General features: G+C 45.8%; 1 protein-coding gene across 4 annotated transcripts in view; it reads right to left on the minus strand.

The window, feature by feature from the left end:
* sqlea (squalene epoxidase a) overlaps nucleotides 1-14,353 on the minus strand; it is a 50,299-nt gene that overhangs the window by 8,673 nt on the left and 27,273 nt on the right. For all 4 annotated transcript variants that reach the window (XM_073052805.1, XM_073052823.1, XM_073052796.1 and 1 more), the window contains 3 exons: nucleotides 13,820-13,915; nucleotides 11,449-11,591; nucleotides 5,722-5,818 (listed from right to left, as the gene is read on the minus strand). In XM_073052805.1, coding sequence (XP_072908906.1) covers nucleotides 5,722-5,818; nucleotides 11,449-11,591; nucleotides 13,820-13,915 — 336 coding nt within the window. The remainder of the gene's footprint in view (nucleotides 1-5,721; nucleotides 5,819-11,448; nucleotides 11,592-13,819; nucleotides 13,916-14,353) is intronic.

The following is a 14,353-nucleotide window of genomic DNA, read 5'->3' on the forward strand; positions in this document are numbered from 1 at the left end:
TCCGAAGCTATTGAGACGTTGGTGTTGGTGTGTCCTGATCCGGTGGAAACTGGTGGTGCTGCCCTCCTGGTGGGGACTAATTCCCCCGTTGTGCGACGGCTCCTGGGAGCTTGTAAGGAGAAAGCGGGGGAAGACTTTCTGGAGACCCTCTCGGTGCATCCAGTGTTTCGAGCAGTGTTCGAAGAAGGGGTTGCCTCACTAGGACTGGACCCAGAGTGTAAACGCGGGACGGTGTGGTGTACGCAGGCGAGGCCCAAGGTGATCCGACCCGGGGAGGTAGCACTAGTGATGGGGACCCCCAGATTCCCAGGAGTGCCGACGGGCGAAGCCCTGTTAGTAAACGCCCCGGACGATCTTGAAGGGGAGACACGATTTCCGGCGGGGGGCGCTGGTGAGGCCCGAAGTGCAGAGACCAGGGGTGGTACATGCGAGGCGTATAGCTATAAGTGTCAGGAACACCACGGCAAGAGAAATCACCTTTAAGAGGGGAATGCCGCTGGCACATCTGTTCCCGGTGACGGTAATGTCTAGCGCACCAGTGAGGACCCCTAACGGGGAGGGATCGGAGCATCGAAGGGAGCTGACTGCTGAAGTCTTTAACTTCGGGGATTCCCCTGTGTCGCCGGAGTGGAAACACAGGCTAGTGGAGAAGATGCTGAAGATGGAAGCTGTTTTTCTCGGGGCGAGTTTGATGTTGGCTGCTCCAAAAGCACTTGCCACACCATCCGGGTGATGGAGGACACCCCGTTCCAAGAGAGATCCCAGCGGCTGGCTCCGGCAGATGTTGAGGACGTGCGGCAGCACCTGCGCAAGTTGAAGGAGGCCGGAATCATAGCTGAGTCCCGAAGTCCTTATGCGTCCCCATTAGTGGTGGCACGGAAGAAGAATGGGCGAGTGCGCATGTGTGTTGACTACAGGACGTTGAATCGGCGAACTGTCCCTGATCAATATACTGTCCCAAGAGTTGAGGATGCGCTGGCCTGCCTGAGCGGTGCGAAGTGGTTCAGTGTGCTGGATTTAAGAAGTGGGTATTACCAGATCCCAATGAGTGCGGACGATAAAGAGAAGACCGCTTTTATCTGCCCGCTGGGATTCTTTCAGTTCGAACGAATGCCCCAAGGCATATCGGGAGCCCCAGCCACCTTCCAGAGGCTCATGGAGAGAACTGTGGGGGATATGAATCTGTTAGAGGTGCTGGTGTACCTGGACGATTTGATAGTGTTTGGATCGACTTTGGAGGAACATGAGGAGAGGCTGTTGAAGGTGTTGGGCCGGCTTAATGAAGAAGGGTTGAAGCTTTCCCTGGACAAATGCCAGTTCTGCAAGTCGTCGGTTAGCTACATTGGTCATATCATTTCGCGAGAGGGAGTGGCTACTGATCCAACCAAGATAGAGGCCGTGACCACCTGGCCGAGACCCCAGAAAGTGGGCACTCTGCGCTCATTTTTGGGGTTCTGTGGGTATTACCGGCGATTTGTGAAAGGATACGCCAAAGTGTGTCACCCGTTGACTCAGCTGTTGTGTGGCTATCCCCCGGTGGGAAAGAAAAGGACGGAGGACCAGAGGCAGGACGCTGGAGGATACTGGAACCCGGCAGAACCTTTTGGCTCGAGATGGGATGATCAATGTGAAGAGGCGTTCCGATCTTTGAAAAGGGCACTGACCCAGGCCCCGGTGTTGGCTTTTGCCGATCCCCAGAAGCCATATGTGCTGCACACGGATGCCAGTCGAGAGGGTCTCGGGGCTGTTCTGTACCAGGAGCATGGCAAAGCATTGAGGCCGGTAGCCTTTGTTAGCCGAAGCTTGTCGCCATCGGAGAGAAACTATCCCACTCACAAGTTGGAGTTCCTGGCGCTGAAGTGGGCGGTGGTGGACAAGTTGGGCGATTACCTGTACGGAGCCAAGTTTGAGGTGCGAACGGATAACAATCCGCTTACTTATATTTTGACTTCGGCAAAGCTGGATGCCACAGGACATCGGTGGCTGGCGGCCTTGTCGGTATATGATTTCAGCCTGAGGTACCGGCCCGGAAGCAAGAATGTCGATGCGGATGCTTTGTCTCGTCGGGAGCTGGGGGAACAGGAGAGGGATGAGGAGTGGGAGAGTGTCCCTGCCCCTGGAGTAAAGGCAATGTGTCAGTTTGCTATCACCGTGAAGGCCGAGGGAAGAGGGAGGCTGGAACGAGCCGTGGACCATTTGGGGGGTTTTGACAACGCCATACCCCTAGCTTACTGTGACCTGACCGCACTGCGGACTAAACAGTTGCCGCAACTGAGTCCGGGGGAAGTGGCAGCTGCTCAGCAAAATGACCCGGGCATTGGCACAGTGTGGAGAGCGGTCGAGAGGGGGGATGGGGCGTTGGCTGAGAAGGCGAAACACCCATTCGTGCCCCTGTTGTTGAAGGAGTGGTCTCGGTTGAAGTTAAAGAAGAAAATCTTGTACCGGGTAATGGCGCCTCCGGACCAACCCCACTGTTGGCAACTGGTCCTGCCGGAGGAGTATCGGCAGGCTGTACTCCAGGCCCTACATGATGATTCTGGACACTTGGGGGTGGAAAAGACCTATAGATTACTCAAAGACCGGTTCTACTGGCCCCGGATGAGGGGGGAAGTCGAAGAATACTGTAGGGGCTGCAGTCGTTGCATCCGGAGGAAGACCCTGCCCGCGTTGGCGGCTCCACTGTCGCACTTGCAGAGTGCGGGACCTCTGGACCTGGTATGTATGGATTTTCTGTCGATTGAGCCTGATACCAGCAACACCGCGAATGTCTTAGTCATCACCGATCATTACACTCGCTATGCTCAGGCATTTCCCACTAAGGATCAGAGGGCGACGACAGTGGCGAAGGTGTTATGGGAGAAGTATTTTGTTCATTACAGCCTTCCCAGGCGAATCCATAGCGATCAGGGGCGGGACTTTGAGAGCCACCTTATCCATGAATTACTGACTATGCTTGGGGTTGAGAAATCCAGGACTACCCCGTATCACCCACAGGGAGATCCGCAGCCAGAGAGGTTCAACCGGACCCTGTTGGATATGCTCGGGACGCCAGAGATTGGGCAGAAAAGCAGGTGGAGTCGTCATATTGGACAATTGGTTCACTGTTACAATTGTACTCGCAATGATGCTACCGGATATTCGCCCTATTATCTGATGTTCCGGCGGGAAGCAAGGTTGCCCATTGACTTGTGTTTTGGGGGTGAAGTGGGTGAATTACCCGGGAAGTCCCATCTAAAGTATGTGTCCGACATGAAGAGGGAGTTACAGCGGGCGTACGAGTTGGCCGAGGCGGCGGCTACCAAACAAAATCAGAGGAATAAGATGCGGTATGATCGAAAGGTGAAGTTTGTTCAATTATTGCCGGGCGACCGGGTCCTTTTACGGAATTTGGGACTCCCTGGTAAGCACAAGTTGGCAGATCGATGGGCAGCCAGCCCCTATGTAATAGAGAGACAGATGCCGAACCTGCCAGTTTACCAGGTGAAACCTGAGGATGGGAAAGGGCCTATCAAGGTACTCCATCGGAATCACCTGCTGCCGCTGGGTCAAGCGGTGCAGGTGGATACGGAGCCAGAGTGGGAGGTTACGCCTAGTACAAGGACTCTGCGAGGGCGCAGAGAAAGGGAAGAGCCCGCTGCTGAAGAGCGGGGCGGGTCCCTTGCCCGGAAATGGCTACTGATTCGGAAGAGGACGACTCAGATGAGTGGCCCCTGTTCCCATTCGCTGGTGCTTCAGTACCAGGAGAGGAGGCTCCTGGCCCTTCCCATACTGAATTGGGTGAGAGGAGGGAAAGTCTTGAGGGTCAGATGGAGAGGCAGCCAACAGTGGTGGGAGAGAGGGTGGAGCCCGAGCGTGAGCCGGAGAGATCTCAGGTGAGGGAGGACCCCCGTGAGGAAGGGGGTGAGGGTCTGTCAGGAAGACCTGGGGTGTCCGAGACAGTGGGTTCGCAGGTGGAGAGGGAGCCCAGGGGGACAGAAGGGGTATGGAGATCTCAGAGGATTAGGCGCCCCCCAGAGCGGTTGACATATGTGGTACCCGGAGAACCGAGTGTGATTTCTACTGCTCTGGGTAGTTATGTCACTGCTTTCTGCACCTGGGTTGGGTTTTGGGTGTTGCAAGAAGCTTTGGGGAACTCTAGTAATGCCATGAGGGCATGACATTTGCTGGTGGGGAGAGAATGTACAATGTCCTGTGTATGTTACTAAAAAGGGCTTCTTTGGTTTGTTATGAGTAGGAATGCTTCTTTGTCTGTTAAAAGTTTTTCTTGCCGTTGTTTCGCTTTAGAATGGCTGATATGGTAATTGTATTCATTTGTTAATCAATGGGGAATGTTATTGTGTTTTGTGAGGCTGGGAACTTGGGGGAGGGGTTGCGCGGCCTTGGGGTGTGAGGGGAGTCCGGAGGGAGACGCCGAGGAAGGAGGACGTGCGCTCGGACGACCACCGGGGAGTCCGAAGTGGGAGTTTCGGGAGGACGACCACCGAGGAGTCGAATGGTTCGCTGGATGAGCTCCACGGATGTGCACTAAACTGACTGAACTTTGATAAGTTGGCGCCTTTTGTTTTTTTCTTGTATATATATATATATAGTGTATTGTCTAATACTCTTTTAATTTTAGTAAACTCTTTAAAGTGTATTTCATACCGGTATTTGTTGTGGGTTTGATACTGTTGGCGGGCGCGAGGCATAAACGCGATTCTCACAGCACCTGCGTGTACGGGAGGTGGGTTGGTGTGTGGCTGGATCTCTTTTTCCCCTAGACATATACCAGCCTGTTGGGTAAGTGTTACATCATTATACCCGCGCTTTTAGATTTAGTATTGACGACGTATATTATCTGTATGGTTGTATTGATATTATTTTTGTGTATTTTTATCAATAAATACTGTTGAGAATAGTACCATCAGACTTCAACGGACCTCTCTATCTTTGCTGGTAAGTGACCCAGTTACGGGGTACGTAACACTTTATAAATTACCTCGGGTTACCCATAGTCCTCTATTTTTCTAAGCTCCATGTACCTATCCAGGAGTCTCTTAAAAGACCTTATCATATCCGCCTCCTCCACCATTGCCGGCAGCCCATTCCACACACTCACCACTCTCTGCGTAAAAAAACTTACCCCTAACATCTCCTCTGTACCTGCTTCCAAGCACCTTAAAACTGTGTCCTTCTGTGTTAGTCATTTCAGCCCTGGGAAAAAGCCTCTGACTATCCACGCAATCAATGTCTCTCAACATCTTATACACTGCCACCAGGTCACTTCTCATCCTCCATCACTCCAAGGAGAAAGGCCAGGTTCACTCTTGCGTTAAACTGTAGAACCAGGGGGGTCACAATTTATTTAAAAGGGAACTGCTCAAGACAGACAAGGCAATTATTTTTCCCCCCCAAAAGCTCAGGAGTCTTTGGGAACTTTATCCTCTGGCTGTTCGAGATGATTTACTGTGGCATAGAAGAACAATCCCATCAGAACAATCCCATCAGCTCAGCAACCTCTTTCATTGACTCAAATTCCCTTTGACTTTTCTGCCTCTTCCTAACACTGAAAGGTAAACTTGCAGTTGCCAAATTCACCTACAAGTATATCTTTGGCAAGTGGGAGAAAACCAGGGCACAGGGAGAGCAGGCAAACTACACACATCTAACACCTGTAGTCAGGATCAAACCTGGGTTCTAAAGGCTGTGGAAGAGAATCTCGAATTGTTAAGTCGTTCTTACCATCAGTAGCAGCAAAAAGTTCATACAGAGCTTGGGCCAGAACGTTCACCACAAAAGAGTGGGATTTTTTCCTTGCCCAGTGAAACTTCTTCTTGGCCTAGAAGAGTAAAATAAAATAGATAGTATAAATTGTCTTTCCTAAAACATGCACTCATTGCAGTCAATATCCAAACACTGCTCACCAATTGTACATTTGAACATGCAAGTCACACTGGCCAAACCTTGTGCTCAAATTCTTCAGTTTTAACAGATAGAAGTTGACAAAAAGCATCTCAGTCCTTTCTAGCAATTGTTTTTGTTTCTCTTATAAAACCTTGTTTTGTTGATAAATGTTAACCATGTAGGATTTATACTTTCATTCATTTGGGTTAAGAATAAAAGATGCAGCTTTCAAAATGCTCTGATTGTCTCCTGGCCACTCTTATTTGAGGTGGGATGTGCAAGTCAATGAACTGATCACAAAAGTAAAAAGTTCAGATGAAGGCAAGGCACAAAACTAAAGGGGCTCACCATTACAAGTAAAAGGGAAAAGATTTAGTTTGCAGTTACTGATACTAATGTCAATTGGGTTAAAAACAGAATATGTTAGCACAGTACAGATCATTCATCCCACGATGTTGTGCTGAACTTCTAACCTTTCCACAGTCGATCTTAACCCTCCCCTCCTACATAGTCCTCCTTTTTCTCTTTCATCCATATACCTATCCAAGAGTTGATTAAATGTCCCTACCTCTACCTCTGGCAGAACATTCCATGCATTTGCCACTCAGGGCAAAAAAAAACGACCTCTGACATCCCTCCTACACTTTCTTCCAATCACCTTAAAATTATGTCTCCTCCTATTCACTATTTCTACTCTTGGACAAAGGTGCAGGCTGTCCACGTCCTATGCCTCTTATACACCTCTATCAAGTCACCCCTCATCCATTCTTGCTCCAAAGAGAAAAATCCTAGCTCACTCAGCTTCATAAGACATACTCTCTAATCCAGGCAGCATTCTGGTAAATCTCCTTTGCACCCCCTTTAAAGCTTTCACATCCTTTTATAATGAGGAAAGCAGAAATGAACACAATATTCAATCATTTTCTCTTGAAAGAGACCAAAAGAAGAATCCTGTGTGAAGAATCTTGGAGAACCTACACCTGGGTAGTGTGCGCAGTTTTGGACTCTTTACTTATGAAAGGAATTTATTTGCCAGAGAGTGCAACAAAGACTAGAAGGCGGAGTTTAGAGGATGATGGCACCCATCGGCAACTCCTTTGCTTGCATCTTCAGAAACAGCTCTATTTCTATCTTTAATATCTCTTTTTCCCTTTCAAGGTTCTTTTGAAGACTCTGACCTGGAATAACACACTGACTTTGGTTCTTTGCGGAAATGGGACCTGATCTAGGGGCCTCACGACAGGCCACTTTTCGATATGCCAAGGACACGGCCTGGAAGACTAGCGTGCGTTTGGTGCCGGATTTTTGTGACTCTGGAGGTGGGTGGATTCAAGGCAGCTGCCACTGCCTGATGCGTCATGGGAGATGGAAGATCATAAGCAATAAGCTGGCTGTTGGCTGTGTGCCCAGAGACCCGAAGTTTTTTGGGCACAGAGCTCAGAAAAAGTGATGCAACAGACTTTTATCACCATAGATCAGCGAGTTGCTTTGTTAGATCTCCCCTCTCACCTGTGAAACTGGGACACATCTTTTTCCCTTCTTAGGGAGAGCCTGTGGTATGTCAAATTACCGGGTGAACGAGTAGTCTTTGGGGTACTGCAAGTCTGTGTCTTTATGGATGCTTTGCTGCACACTTGAGAGCTTGGTGAAGGGTGCCATTGCTCTTTTGCTGCTGGTGGGGAAGGAGGGGTCATTGCTTTGCTGCTGCGTGGGAGTGGGGAGTTGGGGGGGCTTTGGGGTTCTAACATTTAACTACCATTCATTCTTTGGGGCACTCCTGTTTTTGTGGATGTTTGCGAAGGAAAAGAATTTCAGGATGTATATTGTATACATTTCTCTGACATGAAATATACCTTTTGAAACCTATTGAGACTGACTCCTGAGATGGCAAGGCTAGACTTTAACCAAGTGGAAGGAATCTCCTTTAAATGTATTAAAGTCTTACAGAGAGCTGAACAGAATGGACATGGTAAGGTTGGCGTGGGGGTAGGTCGGATTAGACCAAGGGGTATGGGATCAGGATAGAACTATGGCAATATCACTCAGGGAATGTCTATCTCTCGTAGTCTCTACCACAGAAGATTATGAAGATAAATATGCCAAATGTATACAAGGAGGAAGTAAAGAGAAGTCAAGATACAAAAGGCATCAGGTGGAATGGGAATTGTGCCAGAGGATCAGCCATGAATAGGTCAAAGGCCAAGAGGCTGACCACTTACCTCCATTTTCCAAGGCTTTTCTGATTGGAGGTAAACAGCAATTTTGCCTAACACGGAGGTGGGAAAACACAAATTACTAAAGCCTACAGTAAGCTGTAGAATGGAGAAGATGATGCAGGAAAGAACACCACCACAGAAGTGAAGAATCACATGCTCCTATGGACAGCAATACACCCAGAAATCAGCAATAAATACATCAACCACAATTTGCCAGCTGCACTGCACCCCTCCCCACCCCCACCCTTCAAACAGTTCTCTATACTGGGGCATATGTAACATCCACCTGAACTTAATTGCCCAGTACAGGAGGAAGCTGTCAAGTACACTTTGGATTTGCATAGAGCAAGCAGGCTCTTAATGCACAGAATGATTCATTCTGTCCTGAGAGTTGTGTGAAGTGAGCAATGGAGACTATTTCTTGTTACAGGATTAGGGAATGGGTGACAAATATTGAACCCTGTGTGATCCAAGAAAGCAAAATATAAAAATGTTGCATTATTGCTCAAAAGTGGTCACAGATCAGAGTCAGAGTTTTACAGCAAAAATACAGGCTTTTCCATATTGATGTGTTTTTTATTTAGAGATATTGCATGGAACAGGCCCTTCTGGCCCTCTGTGCTACACTGCCCAGCAACCCCAAATTTAATCCAAGCCTAATCACAGCACAGTTTACAATGACCAATTAACCTACTAACTAGTGGGTCTTTGGACAATGGGAGCTAACTGGAGGACCAGGAGAAAACCCACACATTCCATGGAGGGAAGGGGGGCAGAGGAAAACATACAGACTCCTTACAGATGACGTTGGAATTGAACTTCAACACCACGAGCTGTAATAGGATCACACTGACTGCTACACTACAATAACACCCACCCCCTAGAAAAATTGTTCTTCAGTACCTGTTTCAATCTTTCCCCTCTCACCTTAAGCCAATGACCTCTATTTTAAATCCCTTACTCTGGGATTTGACTGCTTTGTTCACAAAATAAGCATTGCCTTATTGCACTCGAGATTCCACGAATGTAACGTTTACAGAAAGTGGTGGGCACAGCCCAGTCAATCACAGGAAAAGCTCTCCCCACCACTGAGCATATTTACAAGGAGCACTGCCACAAGAAAGTAGTATCCATCATCAAGGACCACCACAAACCAGGTCATGTTCTTTTCTCACTAGTACCATCAGGAAGGAGGTATAGGAGATCCCACTCCAGTAGGTTCAGGAACAGTTTTTGCCTTGCAACAATCAGGTTCCTGAACCATCATGAATAACTCATGGCAGAATATAGTATTAATGGTAAGACTCTTGGCAGTGTGGAGGATCAGAGGGATCTTGGGGTACAAGTCCATAGGACATTCAAAGCAGCTGCACAGGTTGACTCTGTGGTTAAGAAGGCATACAGTGTATTGGCCTTCATCAATCGTGGAACTGAGTTTAGGAGCTGAGAGGTAATGTTGCAGCTATATAGGACCCTGGTCAGACCCCACCTGGAGTACTGTGCTCAGTTCTGGTCACCTCACTACAGGAAGGGTGTGGAAGCCATAGAAAGGGTGCAGAGGAGATTTACAAGGATGTTGCCTGGATTGGGGAGCATGCCTTATGAGAATAGGTTGAATGAACTCAGCCTTTTCTCCTTGGAGCGATGGAGGATGAGAGGTGACCTGATAGAGGTGTATAAGATGATGAGAGGCATTGATCGTGTGGATAGTCTGAGGCTTTTATCCCCCCAGGGAAAAGTTGCCACAAGAGGACACAGGTTTAAGGTGCTGGGGAGTAGGTACAGAGGAGATGTCAGGGGTAAGTTTTTCACTCAGAGAGTGGTAAGGACGTGGAATGAGCTGCCAGCAATGGTGGTGGAGGCGGATACAATAGGGTCTTTTAAGAGACTTTTAAGATACGTACATGGAGCTTAGTAAAATAGAGGGCTATAGGTAAGCCTAGTAATTTCTAAGGTAGGGACATGTTCGGCACAATTTTGTGGGCCAAAGGGCCTGTATTGTGCTGTAGGTTTTCTATGTTTCTATTAACTCCACACACCTAATCTCAACTGATTCCACAACCTATAGACTCACTTTCAAGTATTCTACAACTAACGTCCTTTGTATTGTTTGTTTATTTATTATTTGTGGGGCTTTTTTGTATTTGCAATTTGTCTTATTTTCCACATTGGTTGTTTGTTCGCTGTGTAGTTTCTCATTGATTCTATTATATTTCTTTGTTTTACTGCAAATGTCTTCTAGAAAATGAATCTCAGGGTAGTATATGCTGACATATATATACTTCAATAATAAATTTATTTCGAACTTTAGACTTGATTTAAAATTTTGGTCTTTCAGAAATACCAGATATAAGAACTAAAGTTAGACTGTAGCTTAGGCCTCCACAATACTCAAACAATATTTGAATAAGGTACCTCAAACTGATGAATCCTAGAACTTTTCCTCACTTACAATGTGTCAGGTGTACAGAACAAAATTAAGGCCTTATTCCTTTGTTTGCTTATAAACAAGACTTAATTACTTCCACACAATGTGACAGCAGCTACAAAATAGATTACGCATTTGACTAATCAGTAAAAGAGTTCAGATATGTTTGGGAATAAAAGGAATTTTCAATTGGCAGCATTATGCAAGAATCATGGAAATGAAAATCATTATTACCTACAAAAGTAATCAATAGAGACAGGAACTCTTATCTTCTTATAAGTCATAGAGCTCTACGTCACAGAAACATGCCCTTTGGCCCACCTAGTCCACACCGAAATATTAATCTGCATCATCCTGCAGCCAGACTACAGTCCTCCATTCCCCTCCCATCTCAGTACTTACCCAAATTGCTCTTGAAACTAACCTGCACTTCTTCTTGCAGCTCATTCACACTGTCACCACCCTCTGAATTAAAAAGTTCCCCCTCAAGTTCCCTTAATTATTTCACCTTTCACCCTTCACCTATGACCCAAACTCAGTGGAAAAAGCCTGCAATTTATACCCATCATAAATTTTAAATACCTCTATCAAATTTCTCCTCATTCTCCTACACTCGGGTAAAAAGTCCTAATCTATTCAACTTTTCCATGTAGCTCAAGTTTTCAAGTCCTGACGACATTCTTGGCACCAATATAGCAGGCCCATAACTTACTAACCCTAACCTGCATATCTCTGCAATGTGGGAAGAAACCGGACCATCTGGAGGAAACCCACACGGTCATGGGGAGAATGTACAAATTCCTTAAAGACAGTGGCAGGAATCGAACCCTGATCTTGGGTTAGGCAAAATTAAATCTCCTACTAAAGTCATAATGAACTGAAAAATCCATATATCACAAATTGCTGAATTAAACATCTCACCTGCAGCATGGCATCATTATCGTGGAGGTCAGGGATGCTCTGCAGCAGACAATTCCATATCCTCACATCATTGAGTACAACACTCATCCCACCTCCTGTCAGAGGGTGACGCATATTGTACGCATCTCCCAAAAGCAGCACACCTGGATAAAGACACAACTCTTCAGTAGAACAAATAAAGGAGTAGACTATTTTCTAAACAGGGAAACAATTCCGAAATCTGAAGTGCAAAGGGATTTGGAAGCCCTCGTGCAGGATTCCCCAAAGGTCAACTTGCAGGTTAAGTCAGTGATAAGGAAAGCAAATGCAATGTTAACATTCATTTCAGAGGACTAGGACTAGAATATTTATTTATTTAATTGAAATGCAGCATAGGCCCTTCCAGCCAAAACCACACAGCAGACCCCCATTTTAACCACAGCTTAATCATGGGACAATTGACAATGATCAATTAACCTAACAATTGATATGTCTTTGGACTGTGGAAGGAGACTGGAGCACCTGGAGGAAACATACGTGGTCACGGGTAGAATGTACAAATTCCTTATGGACGGTGGTAGGAAAGGAAGCCAGATTGCTGGTACTGTATATCATTGTGCTAACCACTACGCTACAATGCCACCCTAATATAAAAGCAAAGATGTAATGCTGAGAACTGTGAACAGTTTTGGGCCCCCAATCTAAGAAAAGATGTGCTGGCATTAGAGGGGGTATGGAAGAGGTTAATGGGAGGATTCTGGGAATGAAAGGGTTAATTTATGAGGAGTGTTTGATGACTCTGGGCCTGTATTCACTGGGATTAAGAAGAATGAGGGAGGATCTTATTGAAACCTATTGAATACTGAAAGGACCTGGAGAGGACGTTCCCTACAGTGGGAGAGTCTAGGACCAGACGGCACAGCCTCAGAACACAAGGATGTCCCTTTAGAACCTACATGAGACTGAGAGAGAGAGACACCCCCCCCCCCCCCCCCGTAGAAATGAATAAACAGTTCATATTTCAGGCCAAGACTCCTGATGAACGGTCTCGGCCCAAAACATCGACTGTTTATTCATTTCCACTGATGCTGCCTAACTTGCTGAGCTCCTTCAGCATTTTATCTATTGCTATGTCTTCATATAGATGTCACTAATATAGATATTAATTCCACTCCTCCAGAAACTAGACTAGGACATTGAAGATTGGTTGCTTTCGTTGGTCAAAAAGAGGTTTGAATTCAGTGAATAAAAACACAAAATGCTGGCAGAACAGGAGTCACCCCTGATGAAGGGTTTCGGCCCAAAACGTCGTCACTACCTCCTCCCATAGATGCTGTCTGGCCTGCTGAGTTCTGCCAGCATTTTGTGTTTTTATTTATTTCCAGCATCTGCAGATTTACTCGTGTTGCCTTTGGATTCAGTGAACATTACTTAGCATGTATCCTGAGTAAATTTAGCAATGTTTTTCCAAGAAGTCAAGACAAATTTTACAGCGCAAACCAGCAACTCATAAGATCTGCTCGGAGGCTCACTCTGCCCAACTAGAAATGAAAATGGACGGTCTAATTAGGACACAATCATCATGCAGTAGTGATCCCTCCCATACTTCACTTAAAACTTTCCACAGAACAAATTCAGAGTGACCTTCAACAAATGACTGATATTTGTATAAGTGGCTGAATATTATTATTGCATTTGCAATCATACTTACTGTAGTTCTATCTTATACAAAACAAGGACTTCATATCATGCTAAATATTAGACTGAAATTGTATCTTGTCATTTGAGATAGATTAGCTTTATTTATTACATGTACATCAAAACATACAGAGAAATGCTTCGTTTATATCAACAGGAGTCTGAGGATTGTGTTGGGGCAGCCTCCAAGTGTCATCACACTTCCAGTGCCAACATAGCATGCCCACAACTCATTAACTCAAATCTGTTAAGACTTTGGAACTCCAGATGAAATCTGAGCACCTGGATAAAATCCATGTGGTCATAGTGAAAACGTACATATTCCCTATAAACAGTGCTGGGAATCGAACCCTGAACAGTGATTGCTGGTGCTCCAAAGCATTGCACTAACCGATATGTTGCTATGCTGCTCCTAAGCACAAGCTCTTGGCAGTTTCTTTTATTGAACAACACATTAAAAAGCAAAGGTGGCAAGTGAGAAGCAAAATATTTACCATGATCTGTTTAAAATACATTTCTATTTTACATATAAAGCAGCTTAAAACTAAATAATTCCCAACCAATTTACATGTACATGATCCAGAATGAGCATAGACAGGGAAAGCCAATGGGTGTGACTAGACACCTAATTTTCCTTCTGTTTAAATGAAGGAAAGCAAAACACTGTGACTTCTTTGCTTATTTATAACTGTACCTGGCTTGTTTACTGGTGATGGAGGGAGAAAGCTTGCAGGCATGGTCCGTAGACGATCATTCTGAACTGCATGTAGGAATGGTTCTTTTATATGCTCTGTTAAAGAGTAATCAGGATCCAATTTAGTGCTTACAAACAATTTCAGCAGCATAGATTAAATTCCACTCTCAACGCAGTTTTGTGACGATGAGCACAACCTCACTACTTTGTTTTCTATTTGCACTATTTAACTTAAATTTTATATACAGTCGATTCTGGTTAATTGGGTGGCAGATGATTTGGGACAATTCTTAAAGAAGAAATACTAATCAAGAAAATATCCAGGATCCCTTAGTTTATTTGGGACTATGTCACATAATTGGGGCAGGAGATTGTTGCTGAGCAGTTTCTAACTAGCACCAGATGCATGTACTTTTGTGACCACTGTGCTTAGAGCAAATGCTTTTTAAATAGTGTCAGTGTGTGCACTTGTGTTTAAAAAGCAGTGATTTTTGTCACTAAAAGTTGGCTAGAAAGAAGATTTCTAAAACATGA

Source organism: Hemitrygon akajei, chromosome 1, assembly GCF_048418815.1.
Source record: "Hemitrygon akajei chromosome 1, sHemAka1.3, whole genome shotgun sequence".
Taxonomy (NCBI): Eukaryota; Metazoa; Chordata; class Chondrichthyes; order Myliobatiformes; family Dasyatidae; genus Hemitrygon; species Hemitrygon akajei.